Genomic DNA, 25,987 nt, shown 5'->3' with positions numbered 1-25,987 from the left:
TGGGAGCACGAGGAGGCAGAATGCCAGCTACAGGTCTTGTGTACTGGGGGTAACTGCATTACTGGTTCCAGTTTGGGGGTTTTGTTTGGTGGAGTGGCAGGAAGCCAGGGATGGAGTATTGCTGGCTTGGCTTGTGTTTGGTTCTAAGAGCTTAGCCAAACTCGCTGGCTTGGCTATGGTTTGGCTTTAGGCATGATTTCTCTGGTGCCCCCACCTCTAGCTATAAGATGTAAGATACACCCTCACACAGGCAAGCCTTGCCATCATAGATCATGTGCTGATTCGACTGCCACAGTAATGGGAATTCATGCCAGTTAATGCCTCGTATGCATGCTATTGCCACCATATGTAATGAAAAGAAATAGTGCACACACATGAATAAAATGAAACTCACAAAAATGTATGAGAGGACATTGCTGTGGTCCAGAAAACTGTCACTCATCAACTAATAGTGAGGAATGGCACATGACATGTGTGATAGTAAGGCAATAAAAATCAACTTCCTCCAAGATGGACCAACTTTATTGTTATAGGAATTTGCCTTACAGAGTTTAAAAAATGCAAGGCATACTTACCTTACATGTCGAGGGGAGAGGCAAATCACATACTTTCTGCTGACATGGGAGTCGAAATGTCGATATGTTCGAGATTGCACCACTCGAGCCGAATGCATTGAGGTAGGATTAGCTATTTTTAGGATGACTTAAACAATGCCCACGCAATTACAATGTGGCCAATATGCCATTCCAAGCCTTTGGGGCGGGCTTCAAAGGTATGCAGACACACTTTTCACACTCCTCCAAATAGCATATGAAATCGTGAAAAAGTGTAAATATTAGGCAGGTGGAAGACATCCGAACTCAAGCCAAGAAACTACCATGCCACACGCCCTACAGGAGGATTACTCCATAAACGCAGGCACTCTTCCCCACCCACTTTGCTTGCAATGCAAGTTGGCATTCATGTGGGCAACCCCCCACGCCCCAGCCGGGACAAATCATATCTTGTGCAGATTATAAACCCCGACGGCCCTTCATCTCTCTCTGCAGCTTGGGTCATTAACCCCTTTGCACACACTCAGACCCACCTCTAGCCCCTGCCACCGCCCAAAAGACACCCCCCTAAGAACAGGTGAATACTGCACATGGTGACAGCGTGTGTCTTTTGAGAACCGGGGAACCCTGGGCAGTGGGAAGGTGCACACAGCTCCATGTGACTTTGAAGACTGTCCTGCCATTGCTTCTGGGACCAAGGAAAAAGAACACCTTGCCTGGGAATGCCTGGGCAGCTGAAGGAATCCCGGACAGCCTTCACATCCCTTGATCTTGGCCTGTGGGGATAAAATCCTCTTTTCTTCTCTGCGATGGAAGCACGCCTCTTGTGCCAGGGGGCTTAAGTTGTTCTAGGTGGACATTTCCAATGAAGCATTGCAGAGTCCAGTACCCAGTAAGAGGCCAGAGATGCAACACATTTGACAATGCAGTCTTGCTAGTTCATGCAGTCTACTCCCCCTGCCCTCTTTCTTTCACAGCACTATGCTCCCTCACCTGCCATATCAAGGAACCCCAGTCAGCCCAATGGATGGTTCCCCAGGCTTCATGGGACATTTTGAGGGATCCTGAATCCCCATTTTATCTATCCTGCTCCTCATCTCATCACCCTGCCCATGAAAAAACGTGTGCAGTGATTCGGTAACATTTGGAAATCTGTGCTTTGACACTTCCTCTACACCAGTGAAGTGGGGGTATTTCCTAACCTCTGGCTTGGCGTGCTATTTGATGGGTTAGACTAGGGTTGTTGCAAAAACTGAATTTAACATCTGGGAGAAAGTGGCAAGCGTTGTGGCGCCTGCCCTGATTACCTGACAAACACTATTGGCTGCCCGAATGCGTTGTCATCAGGGTAAAGGTCTTCTGGGTACAGCACCTGAGCAAGTTGAGTGAGATTTGAGATAGCTCCTTGCCTTCCAACCAAGTAAGCTTCAAAATGAAAGCCTGTTTTTAAATATCTATAGAGAGAGAGAGAGGGGGGGAGAAAGAGAGAGAGAGAGAGAAAGAGAGAGAGAGAGAGAGAGAGAGAGAGAGAGAGAGAGAGAAAGAGGGTTTGATAGAGACAAAGTGAGAAAATAATAAAAATAGGAGCGGTCTACAGAGGCCACAGGTGCGTGGAGAGGGCCATTGTGTCCCACCTTGTGTGCTTTTCGTGCCTTAAGTGATTTGTTATACTATTGTTATAAGTAGCTTATTGATTGTCTGCACGCCCTCTGCACACTATTCTTCTTTCCATCACTTACTTAACACGGCCACTAGCTACACACACTATAGGCGAACACTGGCAAATAATGTCCCGTTCTGCACGCATTATCATCATCTGAACGCTGCACTCCCCCCCTCCACCCGCCACCAGCTTGTCAAACACTCAACACTCTGGCAACCCATGACCAACCCTTGCTCCGACTGTAGGCCGACCTCTTTAGTAACAAAACAGAGCCGGATACCTCCACCTGACGCTCTGTTTTCTTAGCACAACAACTCCCCACGTACTGTAAGTGCCCTCACCACAACTCCCCACGTACTGTAAGTGCCCTCACCACAACAACTCCCAACGTACTGTAAGTGCCCTCACCGCAACTCCCCACGTACTGTAAGTGCCCTCACAACAACTCCCCACGTACTGTAGGTGCGCTCACCACAACTCCACGTGTACTGTAAGTGGGCTCACCACAACCCCCCACGTACTGTAAGTGCCCTCACCACAACAACTCCCCACGTACTTTAAGTGTGTTCACCACAACTCCCCATGTACTGTAAATTCCCTCACCACAACTCCCCACGTACTGTAAGTGCGCTCACGACAACTCCCTCAGGTACTGTAGGTGCCCTCACCACAACTCCCCACGAACTGTGAGTGCCCTCACCACAACAACTCCCCAAGTACTGTAAGGGCCCTCACCACAATAACTCCCCATGTACTCTAAGGGCCCTCACCACAACAACTCCCCAAATACTGTAAGGGCCCTCACCACAACAACTCCCCAAGTACTGTAAGGGCCCTCACCACAATAACTCCCCACATACTGTAAGTACCCTCACCACAACTCCAAATGCCCTCACCCCAACTCCCCACATACTGTAAGTGTGCTCACCACAACTCCCCACGTACTGTAAGTGCCCTCACCTCATCTCCACAAGTACTGTAAGGGCCCTCACCACAACTCTCCATGTACTGTAAGTGCGCTCACCACAACTCCCCACGTACTGTAAGTGCCCTCACCACAACTCCCCACATACTGTAAGTGCGCTCACCACAACTCCCCACAAACTGTAAGTGCGCTCACCACAACTCCCCACATACTGTAAGTGCCCTCACCACAACAACTCCCCAAGTACTGTAAGGGCCCTCACCACAATAACTCCCCATGTACTCTAAGGGCCCTCACCACAACAACTCCCCAAGTACTGTAAGGGCCCTCACCACAACAACTCCCCAAGTACTGTAAGGGCCCTCACCACAATAACTCCCCACATACTGTAAGTACCCTCACCACAACTCCAAGTGCCCTCACCCCAACTCCCCACATACTGTAAGTGTGCTCACCACAACTCCCCACGTACTGTAAGTGCCCTCACCTCATCTCCACAAGTACTGTAAGGGCCCTCACCACAACTCTCAATGTACTGTAAGTGCGCTCACCACAACTCCCCACGTACTGTAAGTGCCCTCACCACAATTCTTCACATACTGTAAGTGCGCTCACCACAACTCCCCACAAACTGTAAGTGCGCTCAGCACAACTCCCCACATACTGTAAATGCCCTCACCACAACAACTCCACACGTACTGTAAGTGCGCTCACCACAACTCCCTGCATACTGTAAGTGTGCTCACCACAACCCCCCACATACTGTAAGTGCCCTCACCACAGCTCCAAGTGCCCTCACCATAACAACTCCCCACGTACTTTAAGTGCGCTCACCACAACTCCCCACATACTGTAAGTGCGCTCACCACAACTCCCCACATACTGTAAGTGTGCTCACCACAACCCCCCACATACTGTAAGTGCCCTCACCACAGCTCCAAGTGCCCTCACCATAACAACTCCCCACGTACTTTAAGTGCGCTCACCACAACCCCCCACGTACTGTAAGTGCCCTCACTGCAACAACTCCCCACATACTTTAAGTGTGCTCACCACAACTCACCACATACTGTAAGTGCCCTCACCACAACAACTCCCCACGTACTGTAAGTGCGCTCACCACAACTCCCTGCATACTGTAAGTGTGCTCACCACAACCCCCCACATACTGTAAGTGCCCTCACCACAACTCCAAGTGCCCTCACCATAACAACTCCCCACGTACTGTAAGTGCCCTCACCACAACAACTCCCCACGTACTTTAAGTGTGTTCACCACAACTCCCCATGTACTGTAAATTCCCTCACCACAACTCCCCACGTACTGTAAGTGCGCTCACGACAACTCCCTCAGGTACTGTAGGTGCCCTCACCACAACTCCCCACGAACTGTAAGTGCCCTCACCACAACTCCAAGTGCCCTCACCACAACTCCCCATGTACTCTAAAGGCCCTCACCACAACAACTCCCCAAGTACTGTAAGGGCCCTCACCACAACAACTCCCCAAGTACTGTAAGGGCCCTCACCACAATAACTCCCCACATACTGTAAGGGCCCTCACCACAACTCCAAGTGCCCTCACCCCAACTCCCCAAATACTGTAAGTGTGCTCACCACAACTCCCCACATACTGTAAGTGCCCTCACCTCATCTCCACAAGTACTGTAAGGGCCCTCACCACAACTCTCCATGTACTGTAAGTGCGCTCACCACAACTCCCCACGTACTGTAAGTGCCCTCACCACAACTCCCCACATACTGTAAGTGCACTCACCACAACTCCCCACAAACTGTAAGTGCGCTCACCACAACTCCCCACATACTGTAAATGCCCTCACCACAACTCCCCACATACTGTAAGTGCGCTCACCACAACTCCCTGCATACTGTAAGTGTGCTCACCACAACCCCCCACATACTGTAAGTGCCCTCACCACAGCTCCAAGTGCCCTCACCATAACAACTCCCCACATACTTTAAGTGCGCTCAACACAACTCCCCACATACTGTAAGTGCGCTCACCACAACTCCCCACATACTGTAGGTGTGCTCACCTCAACCCCCCACGTACTGTAAGTGCCCTCACTGCAACAACTCCCCACATACTTTAAGTGTGCTCACCACAACTCACCACATACTGTAAGTGCCCTCACCACAACAACTCCCCACGTACTGTAAGTGCGCTCACCACAACTCCCTGCATACTGTAAGTGTGCTCACCACAACCCCCCACATACTGTAAGTGCCCTCACCACAACTCCAAGTGCCCTCACTATAACAACTCCCCACGTACTGTAAGTACCCTCACCACAACAACTCCCCACGTACTTTAAGTGTGTTCACCACAACTCCCCATGTACTGTAAATTCCCTCACCACAACTCCCCACGTACTGTAAGTGCGCTCACGACAACTCCCTCAGGTACTGTAGGTGCCCTCACCACAACTCCCCACGAACTGTAAGTGCCCTCACCACAACTCCAAGTGCCCTCACCACAACTCCCCATGTACTCTAAGGGCCCTCACCACAACAACTCCCCAAGAACTGTAAGGGCCCTCACCACAACAACTCCCCAAGTACTGTAAGGGCCCTCACCACAATAACTCCCCACATACTGTAAGTGTGCTCACCACAACTCCCCACGTACTGTAAGTGCCCTCACCTCATCTCCACAAGTACTGTAAGGGCCCTCACCACATCTCTCCATGTACTGTAAGTGCGCTCACCACAACTCCCCACGTACTGTAAGTGCCCTCACCACAACTCCCCACATACTGTAAGTGCGCTCACCACAACTCCCCACAAACTGTAAGTGCGCTCACCACAACTCCCCACATACTGTAAGTGCCCTCACCACAACAACTCCCCACGTACTGTAAGTGCGCTCACCACAACTCCCTGCATACTGTAAGTGTGCTCACCACAACCCCCCACATACTGTAAGTGCCCTCACCACAACTCCAAGTGCCCTCACCATAACAACTCCCCACGTACTTTAAGTGCGCTCACCCCAACTCCCCACATACTGTAAGTGCGCTCACCACAACTCCCCACATACTGTAGGTGCGCTCACCTCAACCCCCCCACGTACTGTAAGTGCCCTCACTGCAACAACTCCCCACATACTTTAAGTGTGCTCACCACAACTCACCACGTACTGTAAGTGCCCTCACCACAACAACTCCCCACGTACTGTAGTGCGCTCACCACAACTCCCTGCGTACTGTAAGTGCGCTCTCCACACCCCCACGTACTGTAAGTGCCCTCACCACAACTCCAAGTGCCCTCACCACAACAACTCCCCACGTATTTTAAGTGCGGTCACCACAACTCCCTGCATACTGTAAGTGTGCTCACCACAACCCCCCACATACTGTAAGTGCCCTCACCACAACTCCAAGTGCCCTCACTATAACAACTCCCCACGTACTGTAAGTGCCCTCACCACAACAACTCCCCACGTACTTTAAGTGTGTTCACCACAACTCCCCATGTACTGTAAATTCCCTCACCACAACTCCCCACGTACTGTAAGTGCGCTCACGACAACTCCCTCAGGTACTGTAGGTGCCCTCACCACAACTCCCCACGAACTGTAAGTGCCCTCACCACAACTCCAAGTGCCCTCACCACAACTCCCCATGTACTCTAAGGGCCCTCACCACAACAACTCCCCAAGAACTGTAAGGGCCCTCACGACAACAACTCCCCAAGTACTGTAAGGGCCCTCACCACAATAACTCCCCACATACTGTAAGTGCCCTCACCCCAACTCCCCACATACTGTAAGTGTGCTCACCACAACTCCCCACGTACTGTAAGTGCCCTCACCTCATCTCCACAAGTACTGTAAGGGCCCTCACCACAACTCTCCATGTACTGTAAGTGCGCTCACCACAACTCCCCACGTACTGTAAGTGCCCTCACCACAACTCCCCACATACTGTAAGTGCGCTCACCACAACTCCCCACAAACTGTAAGTGCGCTCACCACAACTCCCCACATACTGTAAATGCCCTCACCACAACAACTCCCCACGTACTGTAAGTGCGCTCACCACAACTCCCTGCATACTGTAAGTGTGCTCACCACAACCCCCCACATACTGTAAGTGCCCTCACCACAACTCCAAGTGCCCTCACCATAACAACTCCCCACGTACTTTAAGTGCGCTCACCACAACTCCCCACATACTGTAAGTGCGCTCACCACAACTCCCCACATACTGTAGGTGTGCTCACCTCAACCCCCCATGTACTGTAAGTGCCCTCACTGCAACAACTCCCCACGTACTTTAAGTGTGCTCACCACAACTCACCACATACTGTAAGTGCCCTCACCACAACAACTCCCCACGTACTGTAAGTGCGCTCACCACAACTCCCTGCATACTGTAAGTGTGCTCACCACAACCCCCCACATACTGTAAGTGCCCTCACCACAACTCCAAGTGCCCTCACCATAACAACTCCCCACGTACTTTAAGTGCGCTCACCACAACTCCCCACATACTGTAAGTGCGCTCACCACAACTCCCCACATACTGTAGGGGCGCTCACCTCAACCCCCCCACGTACTGTAAGTGCCCTCACTGCAACAACTCCCCACATACTTTAAGTGTGCTCACCACAACTCACCACGTACTGTAAGTGCCCTCACCACAACAACTCCCCACGTACTGTAGTGCGCTCACCACAACTCCCTGCGTACTGTAAGTGCGCTCTCCACACCCCCACGTACTGTAAGTGCCCTCACCACAACTCCAAGTGCCCTCACCACAACAACTCCCCACGTATTTTAAGTGCGGTCACCACAACTCCCCACATACTGTAAGTGCGCTCACCACAACACCCTGCATACTGTAAGTGCACTCACCTCAACCCCCCACGTACTGTAAGTGCCCTCACTGCAACAACTCCCCACGTACTTTAAGTGTGCTCTCCACAACTCCCCACGTACTATAACTGCCCTCATCACAATAACTCTCACAATAACTCCCAACGTACTGTAAGTGCACTCACCACATCTCCCCACGTACTGTAAATGCCCTAAAGCACAACACCCCACGTACTGTAAGTGCCCTCACCGCAACTCCCCAAGTACTGTAAGGGCCCTTACCACAACTATCCATGTACTGTAAATGCGCTCACCACAACTCCCCACTTACTGTAAGTGCCCTCACCACAACTCCCCACATACTGTAAGTACCCTCACCACAACTCCCCACGTACTGTAAGTGCCCTCACCACAACAACTCCCCACGTACTGTAAGTGCGCTCACCACAACCCCCACGTACTGTAAGTGCCCTCACCACAACTCCCCATGTACTTTAAGTGTGCTCACCACAACTCCCCATGTACTGTAAGTGCCCTCACCACAACTCCCCACGTACTGTAAGTGCACTCACCACAACTCCCTACGTACTGTAAGTGCCCTCACCACAAATCCCCACGTACTGTAAAGGCCCTCACCACAACTCTCCATGTACTGTAAGTGCACTCACCACAACTCCCCATGTACTGTAAGTGCCCTCACCACAACAACTCCCTACGTATTGTAAGTGCCCTCACCACAACTCCCCACGTACTGTAAGTGCCCTCACCACAACAACTCCCCATGTAATGTACTTTAAGTGTGCTCACCACAACTCCCCACATACTGTAAGTGCCCTCACCACAACTCCCCACGTATTGTAAGTGTCCTCATCACAACTCCCCACGTACTGTAAGTGCCCTCACCACAACAACTCCCCACGTACTGTAAGTGCGCTCACCACAACTCCACGCGTACTGTAAGTGGGCTCACCACAACCCCCCACGTACTGTAAGTGCCCTCACCACAACAACTCCCCACGTACTTTAAGTGTGTTCACCACAACTCCCCATGTACTGTAAATTCCCTCACCACAACTCCCCACGTACTGTAAGTGCGCTCACGACAACTCCCTCAGGTACTGTAGGTGCCCTCACCACAACTCCCCACGAACTGTAAGTGCCCTCACCACAACTCCAAGTGCCCTCACCACAACTCCCCATGTACTCTAAGGGCCCTCACCACAACAACTCCCCAAGTACTGTAAGGGCCCTCACCACAACAACTCCCCAAGTACTGTAAGGCCCTCACCACAACAACTCCCCACATACTGTAAGTGCCCTCACCACAACTCCAAGTGCCCTCACCCCAACTCCCCACATACTGTAAGTGTGCTCACCACAACTCCCCACGTACTGTAAGTGCCCTCACCTCATCTCCACAAGTACTGTAAGGGCCCTCACCACAACTCTCCATGTACTGTAAGTGCGCTCACCACAACTCCCCACGTACTATAAGTGCCCTCACCACAACTCCCCACATACTGTAAGTGCGCTCACCACAACTCCCCACAAACTGTAAGTGCCCTCACCACAACAACTCCCCACGTACTGTAAGTGCGCTCACCACAACTCCCTGCATACTGTAAGTGTGCTCACCACAACCCCCAACATACTGTAAGTGCCCTCACCACAACTCCAAGTGCCCTCACCATAACAACTCCCCACGTACTTTAAGTGCGCTCACCACAACTCCCCACATACTGTAAGTGCGCTCACCACAACTCCCCACATACTGTAGGTGCGCTCACCTCAACCCCCCACGCACTGTAAGTGCCCTCACTGCAAGAACTCCCCACATACTTTAAGTGTGCTCACCACAACTCACCACGTACTGTAAGTGCCCTCACCACAACAACTCCCCACGTACTGTAGTGCACTCACCACAACTCCCTGCGTACTGTAAGTGCGCTCACCACACCCCCCACGTACTGTAAGTGCCCTCACCACAACTCCAAGTGCCCTCACCACAACAACTCCCCACGTATTTTAAGTGCGGTCACCACAACTCCCCAAATACTGTAAGTGCGCTCACCACAACTCCCTGCATACTGTAAGTGCACTCACCTCAACCCCCCACGTACTGTAAGTGCCCTCACCGCAACAACTCCCCACGTACTTTAAGTGTGCTCACCACAACTCCCCACGTACTGTAACTGCCCTCATCACAATAACTCTCACAATAACTCCCAATGTACTGTAAGTGCACTCACCACAACTCCCCACGTACTGTAAATGCCCTCAAGCACAACTCCCCACGTACTGTAAGTGCCCTCACCGCAACTCCCCATGTACTGTAAGTGCCCTCACCACAACTCCCCACGTACTGTAAGTGCGCTCAGCACAACGCCCCACGTACTGTAAGTGCCCTCAGCACAACAACTCCCCACGTACTGTAAGTGCCCTCACCACAACTCCCAACGTACTGTAAGTGCCCTCACCACAACAACTCCCCACGTACTATAAGTGCCCTCACCACAACAACTCCCCACATACTGTAAGTGCCCTCACGACAACTCCCCACGTATTGTAAGTGCCCTCACCACAACTCCCCACGTACTGTAAGTGCCCTCACCACAACAACTCCCAATGTCCTTTAAGTGTGCTCACCACAACTCCCCATGTACTGTAAGTGCCCTCACCATAACTCCCTACATACTGTAAGTGCCCTCACCATAACTCCCTACATACTGTAAGTGCCCTCAGCACAACTCCCCATGTACTGTAAGTGCCCTCACCATAACTCCCTACGTACTGTAAGTGCCCTCAGCACAATTCCCCACATACTGTAAGTGCCCTCACCACAACAACTCCCCACGTACTGTAAGTGCCCTCACCACAACAACTCCCCATGTACTTTAAGTGCCCTCACCACAACTCCCCACGTATTGTAAGTGTCCTCACCACAACTCCCCATGTACTGTAAGTGCCCTCACCACAACAACTCCCCATGTACTTTAAGTGTGCTCACCATAACTCCCTACGTACTGTAAGTGCCCTCAGCACAACTCCCCATGTACTGTAAGTGCCCTCACCATAACTCCCTACGTACTGTAAGTGCCCTCAGCATAACTCCCCACGTACTGTAAGTGCCCTCACCACAACAACTCCCCACGTACTGTAGGTGCCCTCACCACAACTCCCCACGTACTGTAAGTGCCCTCACCATAACTCCTTACGTACTGTAAGTGCCCTCAGCACAACTCCCCACGTACTGTAAGTGCCCTCAGCACAACAACTCCCCATGTACTGTAGGTGCCCTCACCACAACTCCCCACGTACTGTAAGTGCCCTCACCACAACAACTCCCCACGTACTGTAAGTGCGCTCACCACAACTCCATGCGTACTGTAAGTGGGCTCACCAAAACCCCCCACGTACTGTAAGTGCCCTCACCACAACTCCCCACGTACTGTAAGTGCGCTCACCACAACTCCACGTGTACTGTATGTGCCCTCACCACAACAACTCCCCATGTACTTTAAGTGTGCTCACCATAACTCCCTACGTACTGTAAGTGCCCTCAGCACAACTCCCCATGTACTGTAAGTGCCCTCACCACAACAACTGCCCACGTACTGTAAGTGCCCTCACTGCAACTCCCCACGTACTGTAAGTGCCCTCACCACAACAACTCCCCACGTACTCTAAGTGCCCTCACCACAACAACTCCCCACGTACTGTAAGTGCGCTCACCACAACTCCACGCGTACTGTAAGTGGGCTCACCACAACCCCCCACGTACTGTAAGTGCCCTCACCACAACAACTCCCCACGTACTTTAAGTGTGTTCACCACAACTCCCCATGTACTGTAAATTCCCTCACCACAACTCCCCACGTACTGTAAGTGCGCTCACGACAACTCCCTCAGGTACTGTAGGTGCCCTCACCACAACTCCCCACGAACTGTAAGTGCCCTCACCACAACTCCAAGTGCCCTCACCACAACTCCCCATGTACTCTAAGGGCCCTCACCACAACAACTCCCCAAGTACTGTAAGGGCCCTCACCACAACAACTCCCCAAGTACTGTAAGGGCCCTCACCACAACAACTCCCCACATACTGTAAGTGCCCTCACCACAACTCCAAGTGCCCTCACCCCAACTCCCCACACACTGTAAGTGTGCTCACCACAACTCCCCACGTACTGTAAGTGCCCTCACCACAACTCCCCATGTACTTTAAGTGTGTACTGTAAGTGCGCTCACCACAACTCCCCACGTACTGTAAGTGCCCTCACCACAACTCCCCACATACTGTAAGTGCGCTCACCACAACTCCCCACAAACTGTAAGTGCGCTCACCACAACTCCCCACATACTTTAAGTGCCCTCACCACAACAACTCCCCACGTACTGTAAGTGCGCTCACCACAACTCCCTGCATACTGTAAGTGTGCTCACCACAACCCCCCACATACTGTAAGTGCCCTCACCACAACTCAAAGTGCCCTCACCATAACAACTTCCCACGTAGTTTAAGTGTGCTCACCACAACTCCCCACATACTGTAAGTGCGCTCACCACAACTCCCCACATACTGTAGGTGCGCTCACCTCAACCCCCCACGTACTGTAAGTGCCCTCACTGCAACAACTCCCCACATACTTTAAGTGTGCTCACCACAACTCACCACGTACTGTAAGTGCCCTCACCACAACAACTCCCCACGTACTGTAGTGCGCTCACCACAACTCCCTGTGTACTGTAAGTGTGCTCACCACACCCCCCACATACTGTAAGTGCCCTCACCACAACTCCAAGTGCCCTCACCACAACTCCCCACGTATTTTAAGAGCGGTCACCACAACTCCCCACATACTGTAAGTGCGCTCACCACAACTCCCTGCATACTGTAAGTGCACTCACCTCAACCCCCCACGTACTGTAAGTGCCCTCACCGCAACAACTCCCCACATACTTTAAGTGTGCTCACCACAACTCCCCACGTACTGTAACTGCCCTCATCACAATAACTCTCACAATAACTCCCAACGTACTGTAAGTGCACTCACCACAACTCCCCACGTACTGTAAATGCCCTCAAGCACAACTCCCCACGTACTGTAAGTGCCCTCACCGCAACTCCCCAAGTACTGTAAGGGCCCTTACCACAACTATCCATGTACTGTAAATGCGCTCACCACAACTCCCCACTTACTGTAAGTGCCCTCACCACAACTCCCCACATACTGTAAGTACCCTCACCACAACTCCCCACGTATTGTAAGTGCCCTCACCACAACAACTCCCCACGTACTGTAAGTGCGCTCACCACAACCCCCCACGTACTGTAAGTGCCCTCACCACAACTCCCCATGTACTTTAAGTGTGCTCACCACAACTCCCCATGTACTGTAAGTGCCCTCACCACAACTCCCCACGCACTGTAAGTGCACTCACCACAACTCCCTACGTACTGTAAGTGCCCTCACCACAAATCCCCACGTACTGTAAAGGCCCTCACCACAACTCTCCATGTACTGTAAGTGCACTCACCACAACTCCCCACGTACTGTAAGTTCCCTCACCACAACTCCCCATGTACTGTAAAGGCCCTCACCACAACTCCAAGTGCCCTCACCACAACTCCCCACGTACTGTAAGTGTGCTCACCACAACACCCTACATATTGTAAGTGTGCTAACTCCCCGTGTACTGTAAGTGCGCTCACCACAACCCCCCACATACTGTAAGTGCCCTCACCACAACAACTCCCCACGTACTTTAAGTGTGCTCACCACAACTCCCCACGTACTGTAAGAGCCCTCACCACAACTCCCCACATACTGTAAGTGCCCTCACCACAACTCCCCATATAGTAAAGCGTTATATACACTTAATAAATACAATACAATAAATACAATGTACTGTAAGTGGGCTCACCACAACTCCCCACGTACTGTAAGTGCCCTCATCACAATAATTCCCAACGTACTGTAAGTGCACTCACCACAACTCCCCACGTACTGTAAGTGCCCTCATCACAATAACTCCCAACGTACTGTAAGTACCCTCACCACAACTCCCCATATAGTAAAGCGTTATATACACTTAATAAATACAATACAATAAATACAATGCACTGTAAGTGTGCTCACCACAACTCCCCACGTACTGTAAGTGCCCTCATCACAATAACTCCCAACGTACTGTAAGTGCACTCACCACAACTCCCCACGTACTGTAAGTGCCCTCATCACAATAACTCCCAACGTACTGTAAGTGCCCTCAAGCACAACTCCCCACGTACTGTAAGTGCCCTTACCACAACTCCCCACATACTGTAAGTGCCCAAAAGCACAACTCCCCACGTACTGTAAGTGCCCTTACCACAACTCCCCACATACTGTAAGTGCCCTCAAGCACAACTCCCCAAGTACTGTAAGGGCCCTCACCACAACTCTCCATGTACTGTAAGTGCGCTCACCACAACTCCCCACATACTGTAAGTGCCCTCACCACAACTCCCTATGTACTGTAAGTGCCCTCAAGCACAACTCCCCACATACTGTAAGCGCCCTCACCACAACTCCAAGTGCCCTAACCCCAAATCCCCACATACTGTAAGTGCGCTCACCACAAGTCCCCACGTACTGTAAGTGCCCTCGCCACAACAACTCCCCACGTACTGTAAGTGCACTCACCACAACCCCTCACATACTGTAAGTGCCCTCACAACAACTCCCCATGTACTTTAAATGTGCTCACCACAACTCCCCATGTACTGTAAGTGCCCTCACCACAACTCCCCACGTACTGTAAGTGCCCTCACCACATCTCCCCATGTACTGTAAAGGCCCTCACCACAACTCCCCAAGTACTGTAAGGGCCCTTACCACAACTATCCATGTACTGTAAATGCGCTCACCACAACTCCCCACTTACTGTAAGTGCCCTCACCACAACTCCCCACATACTGTAAGTACCCTCACCACAACTCCCCACGTATTGTAAGTGCCCTCACCACAACAACTCCCCACGTACTGTAAGTGCGCTCACCACAACCCCCCACGTACTGTAAGTGCCCTCACCACAACTCCCCATGTACTTTAAGTGTGCTCACCACAACTCCCCATGTACTGTAAGTGCCCTCACCACAACTCCCCACGCACTGTAAGTGCACTCACCACAACTCCCTACGTACTGTAAGTGCCCTCACCACAAATCCCCACGTACTGTAAAGGCCCTCACCACAACTCTCCATGTACTGTAAGTGCACTCACCACAACTCCCCACGTACTGTAAGTTCCCTCACCACAACTCCCCATGTACTGTAAAGGCCCTCACCACAACTCCAAGTGCCCTCACCACAACTCCCCACGTACTGTAAGTGTGCTCACCACAACACCCTACATATTGTAAGTGTGCTAACTCCCCGTGTACTGTAAGTGCGCTCACCACAACCCCCCACATACTGTAAGTGCCCTCACCACAACAACTCCCCACGTACTTTAAGTGTGCTCACCACAACTCCCCACGTACTGTAAGAGCCCTCACCACAACTCCCCACATACTGTAAGTGCCCTCACCACAACTCCCCATATAGTAAAGCGTTATATACACTTAATAAATACAATACAATAAATACAATGTACTGTAAGTGGGCTCACCACAACTCCCCACGTACTGTAAGTGCCCTCATCACAATAATTCCCAACATACTGTAAGTGCACTCACCACAACTCCCCACGTACTGTAAGTGCCCTCATCACAATAACTCCCAACGTACTGTAAGTACCCTCACCACAACTCCCCATATAGTAAAGCGTTATATACACTTAATAAATACAATACAATAAATACAATGTACTGTAAGTGTGCTCACCACAACTCCCCACGTACTGTAAGTGCCCTCATCACAATAACTCCCAACGTACTGTAAGTGCACTCACCACAACTCCCCACGTACTGTAAGTGCCCTCATCACAATAACTCCCAACGTACTGTAAGTGCCCTCAAGCACAACTCCCCACGTACTGTAAGTGCCCTTACCACAACTCCCCACATACTGTAAGTGCCCAAAAGCACAACTCCCCACGTACTGTAAGTGCCCTTACCACAACTCCCCACATACTGTAAGTGCCCTCAAGCACAACTCCCCAAGTACTGTAAGGGCCCTCACCACAACTCTCCATGTACTGTAAGTGCGCTCACCACAACTCCCCACATACTGTAAGTGCCCTCACCACAACTCCCTACGTACTGTAAGTGCCCTCAAGCACAACTCCCCACATACTGTAAGCGCCCTCACCACAACTCCAAGTGCCCTAACCCCAAATCCCCACATACTGTAAGTGCGCTCACCACAACTCCCCACGTACTGTAAGTGCCCTCGCCACAACAACTCCCCACGTACTGTAAGTGCACTCACCACAACCCCTCACATACTGTAAGTGCCCTCACAACAACTCCCCATGTACTTTAAATGTGCTCACCACAACTCCCCATGTACTGTAAGTGCCCTCACCACAACTCCCCACGTACTGTAAGTGCCCTCACCACATCTCCCCATGTACTGTAAAGGCCCTCACCACAACTCTCCATGTACTGTAAGTGCGCTCACCACAACTCCCCACGTATTGTAAGTTCCCTCACCACAACTCCCCACATACTGTAAGTGCCCTCACCACAACTCCAAGTGCTCTCACCACAACTCCCCACGTACTGTAAGTGAGCTTACCACAACTCCCCGCGTACTGTAAGTGCACTCACCACAACCCCCCATGTACTGTAAGTGCCCTCACCACAACAACTCCCCACAAACTTTAAGTGTGCTCACCACAACTCCCCACGTACTGTAAGAGCCCTCACCACAACTCCCCACGTACTGTAAGTGCACTCACCACAACTGCCCATATAGTAAAGCGTTATATACACTTAATAAAAACAATACAATAAATACAATGGACTGTAAGTGTGCTCACCACAACAACTCCCCACGTACTGTAAGTGCCCTTACCACAACTCCCCACATACTGTAAGTGCGTTCACCACAACCCCCCACGTACTGTAAGTGCCCTCACTGCAACTCCCCAAGTACTGTAAGGGCCCTCACCACAACTCTCCATGTACTGTAAGTGCGCTCACCACAACTCCCCACTTACTATAAGTGCCCTCACCACAACTCCCCAAGTACTGTAAGGGCCCTCACCACAACTCTCCATGTACTGTAAGTGCGCTCACCACAACTCCCCACGCACTGTAAGTGCACTCACCACAACCCCTCACATACTGTAAGTGCCCTCACAACAACTCGCCATGTACTTTAAATGTGCTCACCACAACTCCCCATGTACTGTAAGTGCCCTCACCACAACTCCCCACGTACTGTAAGTGCCCTCACCACATCTCCCCATGTACTGTAAAGGCCCTCACCACAACTCTCCATGTACTGTAAGTGCGCTCACCACAACTCCCCACGTATTGTAAGTGCCCTCACCATAACTCCAAGTGCTCTCACCACAACTCCCCACGTACTGTAAGTGAGCTCACCACAACTCCCCGCGTACTGTAAGTGCACTCACCACAACCCCCCATGTACTGTAAGTGCCCTCACCACAACAACTCCCCACAAACTTTAAGCGTGCTCACCACAACTCCCCACGTACTGTAAGAGCCCTCACCACAACTCCCCACGTACTGTAAGTGCACTCACCACAACTGCCCATATAGTAAAGCGTTATAAACACTTAATAAATACAATACAATAAATACAATGTACTGTAAGTGTGCTCACCACAACAACTCCCCACGTACTGTAAGTGCCCTCACCACAACTCCCCACATACTGTAAGTGCGTTCACCACAACCCCCCACGTACTGTAAGTGCCCTCACTGCAACTCCCCAAGTACTGTAAGGGCCCTCACCACAACTCTCCATGTACTGTAAGTGCGCTCACCACAACTCCCCACTTACTATAAGTGCCCTCACCACAACTCCCCAAGTACTGTAAGGGCCCTCACCACAACTCTCCATGTACTGTAAGTGCGCTCACCACAACTCCCCACGCACTGTAAGTGCCCTCCCCACAACTCCAAGTGCCCTCACCACAACTCCCCACGTACTGTAAGTGCCCTCACCACAACAACTCCCCACATACTGTAAGTGCGCTCACCACAACTCGACGCATACTGTAAGTGCCCTCACCACAACCCCCCACGTACTGTAAGTGCCCTAACCCCAACAACTCCCCACGTGCTTTAAGTGGCCTCACCACAACTCCCTACGTATTGTAAGTGCCCTCACCACAACTCGCCATGTATTGTAAGTGCCCTCGCGACAACTCCCACGTACTGTAAGTGAGCTTACCACAACTCCCAATGTACTGTAAGTGCCCTCACCACAACTCCAAGTGCCCTCACCACAACTCGTCTATAAACATACCAGCACACAGAACACAGTTGCCTTTAGTGAGCGCTCATCAAAGCATTAGGCTTTGCTTATTGCCTCTCCCTGCAGTTCTAACAATGCAACCCTTTCTTACTGGACGTAGTGCCTGCGGGGGGCTAAAATGGCCGAAGTAGCGCTATACAAGACCGTGGTCGCTCAAACGAGAGAGACTTAGGTGGGTGCAGCGCGGCCCCTGAAATTCGCCCACATACATAAGTGCTATGCACGGTCACGCATACACTGAAGAGGCGCATATCACCTGTGAGCACCCTCTGCTCTGCACCGTGCACTGTCTCGTGTGCACTGGAATGGAGCCGATGCTCTGCACAGACACACACTGCACGCGTGCGTGCACACACACCATCGGAGAGGTTCACTTGGCACGCACTATCGCATTTGCAGTGGAGTTAAGCATTTGATCAGGAAGTGGCGTCTACTCTGCAGTCACAAGTAAGCACGAGTACAGTACAACTCACGCGGGCATCCTCGGCGCAGTCATACGCACACTGGAGGGCATCCCCCCACTCCCCGCCCCCCGCTCCATCCGCATTCAGCATCTGATCTGCACAAACACATATACTTACACTTGGGAGGAGTGCCCAACTTGAAGACCCCCTTTGCTCAGCGCAGACACGCGTGCATTCTGTAGTTAAGAGCCCTCCTCACTCCTTTTCGGGATAGCCTCAGCTTTATACACTGCAGTCCTGCGCTCCCTTGCCAGTGAGATGCCCCTGCTCTCCCGTGAGACAGTGGTATGCGAGCTTGGCGTTTTATCTTTCTTAGAGTGTGATGGGGCAGCCTTTTTTTCAATTGAAAACAGTGTGTACGGAACGGACCACTTCAGCTCACAGCGTTAACCCACCACTGGAACGTTCCCGGCAGGTGTGATGCACGGGCGCCCCCGGTGGCTGTCGGTGGTACTGCCGCCCATAGCCTTCCCCGCCCACTGTGACTCGCCATTGTTATGAGAATCCGAGATCGCACGTCAGCGTGTTCCCTGAAACTACAGTAGGGTATTCGACCACTACACAACTTCGGTGGGGGGGGGGTGGATGTGTATTCCGGTCTTACGCGCTATCTCGCTGGTTCCCAGTTGTCTCCCCTAACACGCGCATCCTGGTGTCGCACACTGCAGCGACCTTGCGTTCCGCCAAGGTACTGACGCCTGCCGAAAGCCAGGCAGAGGGTGCCAATCACCCTTGCCTGCCCTAACGGTTGGCAGGTAAAACACCCCCGAGGAAGCATTTAAAGTAACTTGAAAACATGGTCAGACTTGAAACCCCTGCCAGCTCTTCAAAGCCCGCCGCCCGCCCACCGCCCCGCATAGCTGCAGAGTGGCCCCAGCCTAACCGCTGGGTACAGCTGCAACCGGGAAGTGTTCAGGAGTGCCATAATACCACGGCAAGGCAGGAGGGAGGACATTTCCACCGCTAATGTAACGTAGGGCAGCCGAACGCGCACTATAGCCAAACACAGCATGTCTGCATAATGTAGCCGATCATACTATACCATAACATGGCATGGCTGCATAGTACAGCAAAGCATGGCAACACTACGCACAGCACGGTAGTATGCATTACCGCATAGTACGGCACAATGTATCATAGCACAAAACAATGGGAAATAAGGCCAACCCGATGACTTTAAAAAGCGGGGAAGCGGCTATCAGCAGAGAATCCGGTGACGGCGGGGCTGCACCTATGCACCGCTGCCAATGTATATCAGTGGGACAATGACGGCTTCCTTGGGTCGCGCGCGCTCGTCTCCTTAACACACGGGCGAAGGGGCGGGTGCGCGCAGAGTAAAACTTTCCGCTGCCCCGGCCTGGACTCCGATGTCAAGTGAAAGCAAACGCCGGGACGGGGCTACTTACCTCGGCTCGCCCACCACCGCCTGGCACAGAGCCCGCAGTCCGGTGCGCACCGCAGGCAGGATCCCCTGCGCACACTGGCCCCGCCGCCAGGCTGCGGGCGCGTCACCTGGACGCAGCAGCAGCCTTTGGAATTTAAATGCCACCGCGAGAGGCGATCCATCAAAGCAGAGCCCAACCCTCCCGGGGAGCCTGGCCATTGGCTCTCACGGGTCACGTGACCTCGGGTTCACTGTACATTCATATCATTTCCCCCTCTATCTCTGCGCCTGATGGAGGAAGTGGGAAAGTTGGCACGGCCACCAGGACTTGTGAGGAGCAGGTCACTCGCGCTGGTGATAGATTGCTGGGTTATAAGTCAGCATGAGTTCCTTCTTGGAATACCCCGCAAACCTCGGCTCGGACGGCGCCTCCTGCCCCTCCAGGACCTACCTCTCCCCCGATCATGGCATTGCCAGCTTCCCGTCCTGCGCGGTGAGTGCTAGCAGCTGCAGCGGCGAGGAGCGTTTCATGATGGGCAGGGGCGTCCAGTTTGCTGCTCCCCACCACCACCACCACCAGCCTGGCACGTACCAGCACCACCACGGCAGCCTGGGGCTCACCTATCCCCACCACAGCTGCGCCTCTGCCTACGGCGCACAGGGCTTTGGGACCAGCTACAACCACTACTCCCTGGGCCAGGAGGCGGATGTGAGCGGGGGGTACCACCAGGTGTACACGGGCAGCCTGACGTCCGCGATGGTTCAGCACCACCCCCAGCAAGGCTACGGCGGGGGCACCGCCGCCCAGTACCTGCACCCTGCCTACGGGGCCGAGCAACAGGGCGTAGCCCCTTACGGCGACCACCTGTCCCCGCTGCACCCCGGCCACCAGGACGCCTGCCTCTCCCCCTCCGATTCCTCACCCCCAGCGCAGACCTTCGACTGGATGAAAGTCAAGAGAAACCCCCCCAAAACAGGTTGGTCTCATTTTTGCTTTTCCCAACATGTACCCGGAACGATGACATGCCTGGTGCCCTCCATCATACGCTGGCCACGTGCCGGTGTTAACACCTGTGCTCAAGAGGGAGAAAGTTTCAGTGTACACGTGAGGCTCGTATGTTGGTGTCCTACACGACCACTCACTACACCCCTCTACCGTCCCGTGGACTGCTCATGTGTGTATAATTCGCATAGTCGTGCTCAGGGGTTGAGACGTCGTCTTCGCCTCTGTCTCCGGGGAATGCAGAGAGCGCACGTTGCCCCGTGTCAGGTGTGAGGGGTTCATTCTGCTCCGCTATGGAAGGTGCATTCTGGTACTTGAAGTCCTATATTTCACTATAGAAATCGGGGCTATTAATACCAGAATGCAAAGAAAGAGACAAGGCGAGGCGACTATATATATGATGCACACACCTGATCCAAGACAGCATTACGTGGATAGCAATTATAACTGCAATCTGCCGTAACAATGACACTTTGCAAAGTTATGAGTCACTAACACTCAATGTTTGTGCAAATATGTTTGGAGTTGCTTGTCTTGCCTGTGGGTGCTTCCCATGGCGAGTATGTACGTCACTGGGTAAACACATCTCTCAATCAACCTGTTGAGCTCCCCATGGCAAAGTTGGGGCATTTTAGATGACTCAATGGAGATGAGGTCTTTTGAGGGCAGTAGAGGTTTGCATCTAAGGTGATCCCTCCAAAGTTAATGGAAAGTGTAAATTGTTTACAGGGGGGCAGTCTGCTTAGAGGGTGGTTCAACTGAAGTAAATGACAGTGGGCATTTTGTAGTGTGCACTGAAGGTTTGATGGAAGGGGTGGGTCCATTCAAGTCAATGGAAACGGATGCATTTTACGGAGTGATGGTTTGCTTGGAGTGGGGTACCATTGAAGTCCATGGAAGTGAATATATTTTACCTGGCGGTGGAGGTTTGCTGGGGGTAGGGGGCTGGGGGCTCCAGTAACTTCATTAGGGACAGACCTATAGTAAAGGATGATGAAAGCTTGTGAGCATATTGAAGTTAATGGAATTTGGGATTATTTTGGGAGTGGCAGATTTTGATACCCTGTAAGTCTACGGCCCTGTTAGGATGTGATGCTTCAAGAGCTTCCCCCGAGGGCGAGTGGAAAGTTACCTAACCTAACAACTATTGCTTTTTTTTCTCCCCCAGGTAAGGCTGGAGAGTACGGATACGCCGGCCAGCCCAACACAGTGAGGACCAACTTCACCACCAAGCAGCTGACGGAGCTGGAGAAGGAGTTCCACTTCAACAAGTACCTGACGCGGGCGCGCCGGGTGGAGATCGCCGCCGCGCTGCAGCTCAACGAGACGCAGGTCAAGATCTGGTTCCAGAACCGGCGCATGAAGCAGAAGAAGCGCGAGAAGGAGGGCCTGCTGCCTGTGTCCCCCGGCACCTCCTCCCCGGGCAGCGACGAGAAGGCCGACGAGGCATCCGACAAGTCCCACTCCTCGCCCTGCGCGCCCTCCCCCGCCTCCTCCCTCTCGGACAGCCTGGCTACCTCCAGCTAGGCCCCGGCCCGCACCCCACACACTTTGACAAACTTTGCTGAGTTTATACACTGTGAACCTCGACGTGTTGTTTTGTTCTCGATAAGCCGACTTTGCTGAAACGCATTTGATGGAACACACAAGTTGACTGTGGAAACTCTATCGCAACATATCTGTCCTGTCCCATTCAAACACATTTCTTAAACGCCTAGACCTTAAGCGAGCTGGTGTTCCAGCTGGCGGGATGTTGAATGTATGTTTTTTTTTTAATGACCAAACTCTTTTTTTTCTTTCGACCTCTGGAACTTCTCGAACATTCGAAGGGCAGTAATGGGGAACGGCAATTTCCCTGTTTATAAGCGTAAGAGAACGGCAACCTCGGATCTGCACTATTGGAAAGCGTCGGTGTACAAAGTACCAGATTTAAGTTAACGTGTTCGTTTGCGTATGATAATTATTTGCTGTACATAATTGATCTCAAAGATTTAACTTTTTACAGATTTTCTAGAATGTGTCAACACAGTGTGAAACTGTCTCCAAAGCGCAAGAAAGTTTTATAGACTGAGAAAAACACAGACATGCTACCTAGATATACCTCAGAGGGCAGCACACCTCGATTTTAATGAGAACCAAATACACAAAAACATTTGCACTGATTTGGTAAATCTGACCTCGGCGAGTGTGCAGTCTGTGTGCTATTGAAGGCCCTGCAATCAAATGGCCTTATTTAATGCCCACATTTTGCCACCCCTCTCTCCCTATCTGAAATGATATGTTTCGAACCAAAAAGAAAATGTGGCTCTATTGATCAGTTGGGTGTATATTTGATGTAATTTGGTGTGTGCGCATTGGCGTGGTGCACAGTGATTAATGTACCCCTCGCCCATTGCAGACTGAGTTTTATCAGTTGCCATTGGCTATTGAGCCGTTTATGTGTGTACAATCATCAGGTGCCTAGGGGTCTGTGAGGGGCAGGCTCCAGGTATGAGTTTACGGGTCCTTGGATATCAAAAAATAAACTCGTTGAAGCTTCACTGCTGTGGTGTGAGTTTTCTGTCTCATTGGGCCGGGTTTGACCTCGGCCATGCAAGCTTCCGGTTTCAAAGTAAAATGCTGTTTTCTTGTGCACTGTTATGTTCAAAATATACCTGCGTGGGTCACGCTAACCGAATGCCACCCCTCCTCCACACACCCGTGTGCACATCAGACTGTTCAAGATTATTGGATTGTGAACTTTGACAACGAGTCGGTTGTGAACCATCTAAGCGGCGGGGTCGGTATCCTATCCAGGGGACACCATGTGAGACTCTCTCTGAAGAGTGTCCGGGTCAAGTGCTAACCTTTTCACCCCGGCCAGAATGTTGACATAAACAGGGGCCTGCTCAACAGCAGAAGCTGTCTTGGGCCAGTCTGTCCTCACCTCTCTCCATCAGCAGATTGGAACATTCCCGTGTAATTGCTGTGATGGGCCAGGCGAGGGGCCGCCCCGCTGCCACCAGTGGGGCGCTATCGGGGTTGTCCTTACCCTTCCAAGGGGAGTGGGGCTGTTGCAAAGGCGGGAATCCTTTCCATGGGAGTAGGAGATATTAAACGCCCTGAAATGTACAGGTTGTGCTTCCATGGCATGGGGTGGTGCGGGCCTCCCAGTGGCAGCAGTTTCACACGTTATTCAGAGTGAACTCCAAATCGTAGGGTGTAGGGGCTGCGGAGCACGTGGGAAAGGCAAACTCCACATGAACCGACTGAGGAGTGAAACGCTCAGAGCAAACAATCATGGCTCAGTCAGTCCTTCTCAGCTGAAACTCAGAAGACACACGGGGCGTGCCTACTGGCACCCACTGCAAGGTATTCCCAGTGCCCGGACTCCGCACTGCATGGTTCAGGGTGGAATGCGGCAGTTGGGTACAGCACACGCCTCTTTTTTATGTATGCAGCTTTGTGCTGAGTGCCAAGGACATTGGCTTGAATCCAGCCGCTCAGTGTATTATTATTACCAGTGTCGCGATACCCAGTACTAACAGTACGGGCACATGCGCTTTGGCCGAACATGCTTTCCCGGAAATGGCTACAGGTGACGCTGTCGGAACCCAGGGGCATTCGCTAGGGCTCTGCGCGCCGTGGGGGGCCGTGGCCCCACAGCACGTGTTTATTTCATTGAATTGAGTGGAGCCGCTCGAGGCCCACGCCGGGTCCCCACCGCGCGCTGCAGGCGAAGCAGCTCCTTGTAACCCGGTCACTATGCCCATATCAAAGACGGGGGGTGTCTGGAGGCATGGGCTGCGTACAGGGGGTCTCACTAGAACTTCAAAGCACAGGGGAGGGCTAGCATTTCACCTCTGCTCGCCCCCTATCTTTTATTCATCAGTGTAAGGGAGCCACATCAAAACACAGTGGCCCCACACCCCAGTATTGGATGTGTTGAAACTCATGTGCGTGTGAATGGCGACATTTCCATGATTTTAAATCACAAAAGCCCGCCACTACCTTGATCTCCAGACGTTGTTCCTGACGCCCGAAAACAATGGCTCACAGTACACGGATATCAAGGGGAGCTGGAAACGTCGACACTAGACATCAAACGGTGTTCGACAATCTTATGCCATGACCTTTGTACGGTGATTCGAGATACTTTTATATCAGTTCCGCTGCGTTTTACACATCCCATCGAAAGGCAATAACAGATGTACATCGTTGCACGTGATCTGTTCGTGTAAAGTTCGTTCGGTGCATGCCATATACACGCCCAAACGACCCCTAAATAAAATGTAAAGCGGTTCCGAAACGAAATGTGGCGGGGTACCCACGAGCTGCTCGGGGTACTGCTGAAGCCAGTACCCCTTAACTGGTGTCAGCTGTCCCCTTCATTGTGTGTGCCGCCACTCAATCCCGCGCTGCATTTTTGAAATGAGGGAGAAGTTGCCGCGTTATTACAGTGCACTAAAGGCATACACGCCGTATTGCACACCCCTCTATCCGTCTTACACAGTTGGTTGCAAGATTGCAACTATGTCTAGTTATGTTGGGTTCCAGTATGCACACCCAAAGGGTTCTTGTTGTGGGGCGACAGCAACAGACCGAAATATCATTGAAGAGTGCTTCACGGTACACCATGCTATAAGGAATATGTGTGTGTATGTTTGGGGACAAACACAGATTTTCCGTATGATTGCTGAAAGGCCGAAAGCCATTTTTCGAATGGGATAATTATTATTTGA

At 51.9% G+C, this 25,987-nt stretch overlaps 1 protein-coding gene and 1 long non-coding RNA gene across 2 annotated transcripts in view; one reads left to right on the top strand and one right to left on the bottom strand.

The window, feature by feature from the left end:
• Positions 1-20,397, bottom strand: part of LOC138569843 (uncharacterized) — a 60,108-nt gene extending 39,711 nt beyond the window's left edge. Inside the window, exon 1 of the long non-coding RNA XR_011303344.1 lies at positions 20,286-20,397. This is a non-coding gene — a long non-coding RNA (uncharacterized lncRNA). The remainder of the gene's footprint in view (positions 1-20,285) is intronic.
• On the top strand, positions 20,252-23,806 carry HOXA1 (homeobox A1). Its single transcript, XM_069648223.1, has 2 exons — positions 20,252-21,240; positions 22,435-23,806. The coding sequence occupies exons 1-2, from the start codon at positions 20,646-20,648 to the stop codon at positions 22,791-22,793; spliced, it is 954 nt and encodes a 317-aa protein (XP_069504324.1). The 5' UTR covers positions 20,252-20,645; the 3' UTR covers positions 22,794-23,806.
• The last annotated feature ends 2,181 nt before the right edge of the window (positions 23,807-25,987 follow it).

Source organism: Ambystoma mexicanum, chromosome 2q, assembly GCF_040938575.1.
Source record: "Ambystoma mexicanum isolate Mex_15411 chromosome 2q, UKY_AmexF1_1, whole genome shotgun sequence".
Lineage (NCBI taxonomy): Eukaryota > Metazoa > Chordata > Amphibia > Caudata > Ambystomatidae > Ambystoma > Ambystoma mexicanum.
This window is presented reverse-complemented; position numbering and strand designations above follow the sequence as displayed.

Coding starts and splice junctions, on each gene's coding strand:
- HOXA1 (XM_069648223.1), top strand. CDS start 20,646: ATGAGTTCCTTCTTGGAATACCCCGCAAACCTCGGCTCGGACGGCGCC. Junction 21,241..22,434: donor GAGAAACCCCCCCAAAACAG/GTTGGTCTCATT, acceptor TTTCTCCCCCAG/GTAAGGCTGGAGAGTACGGA.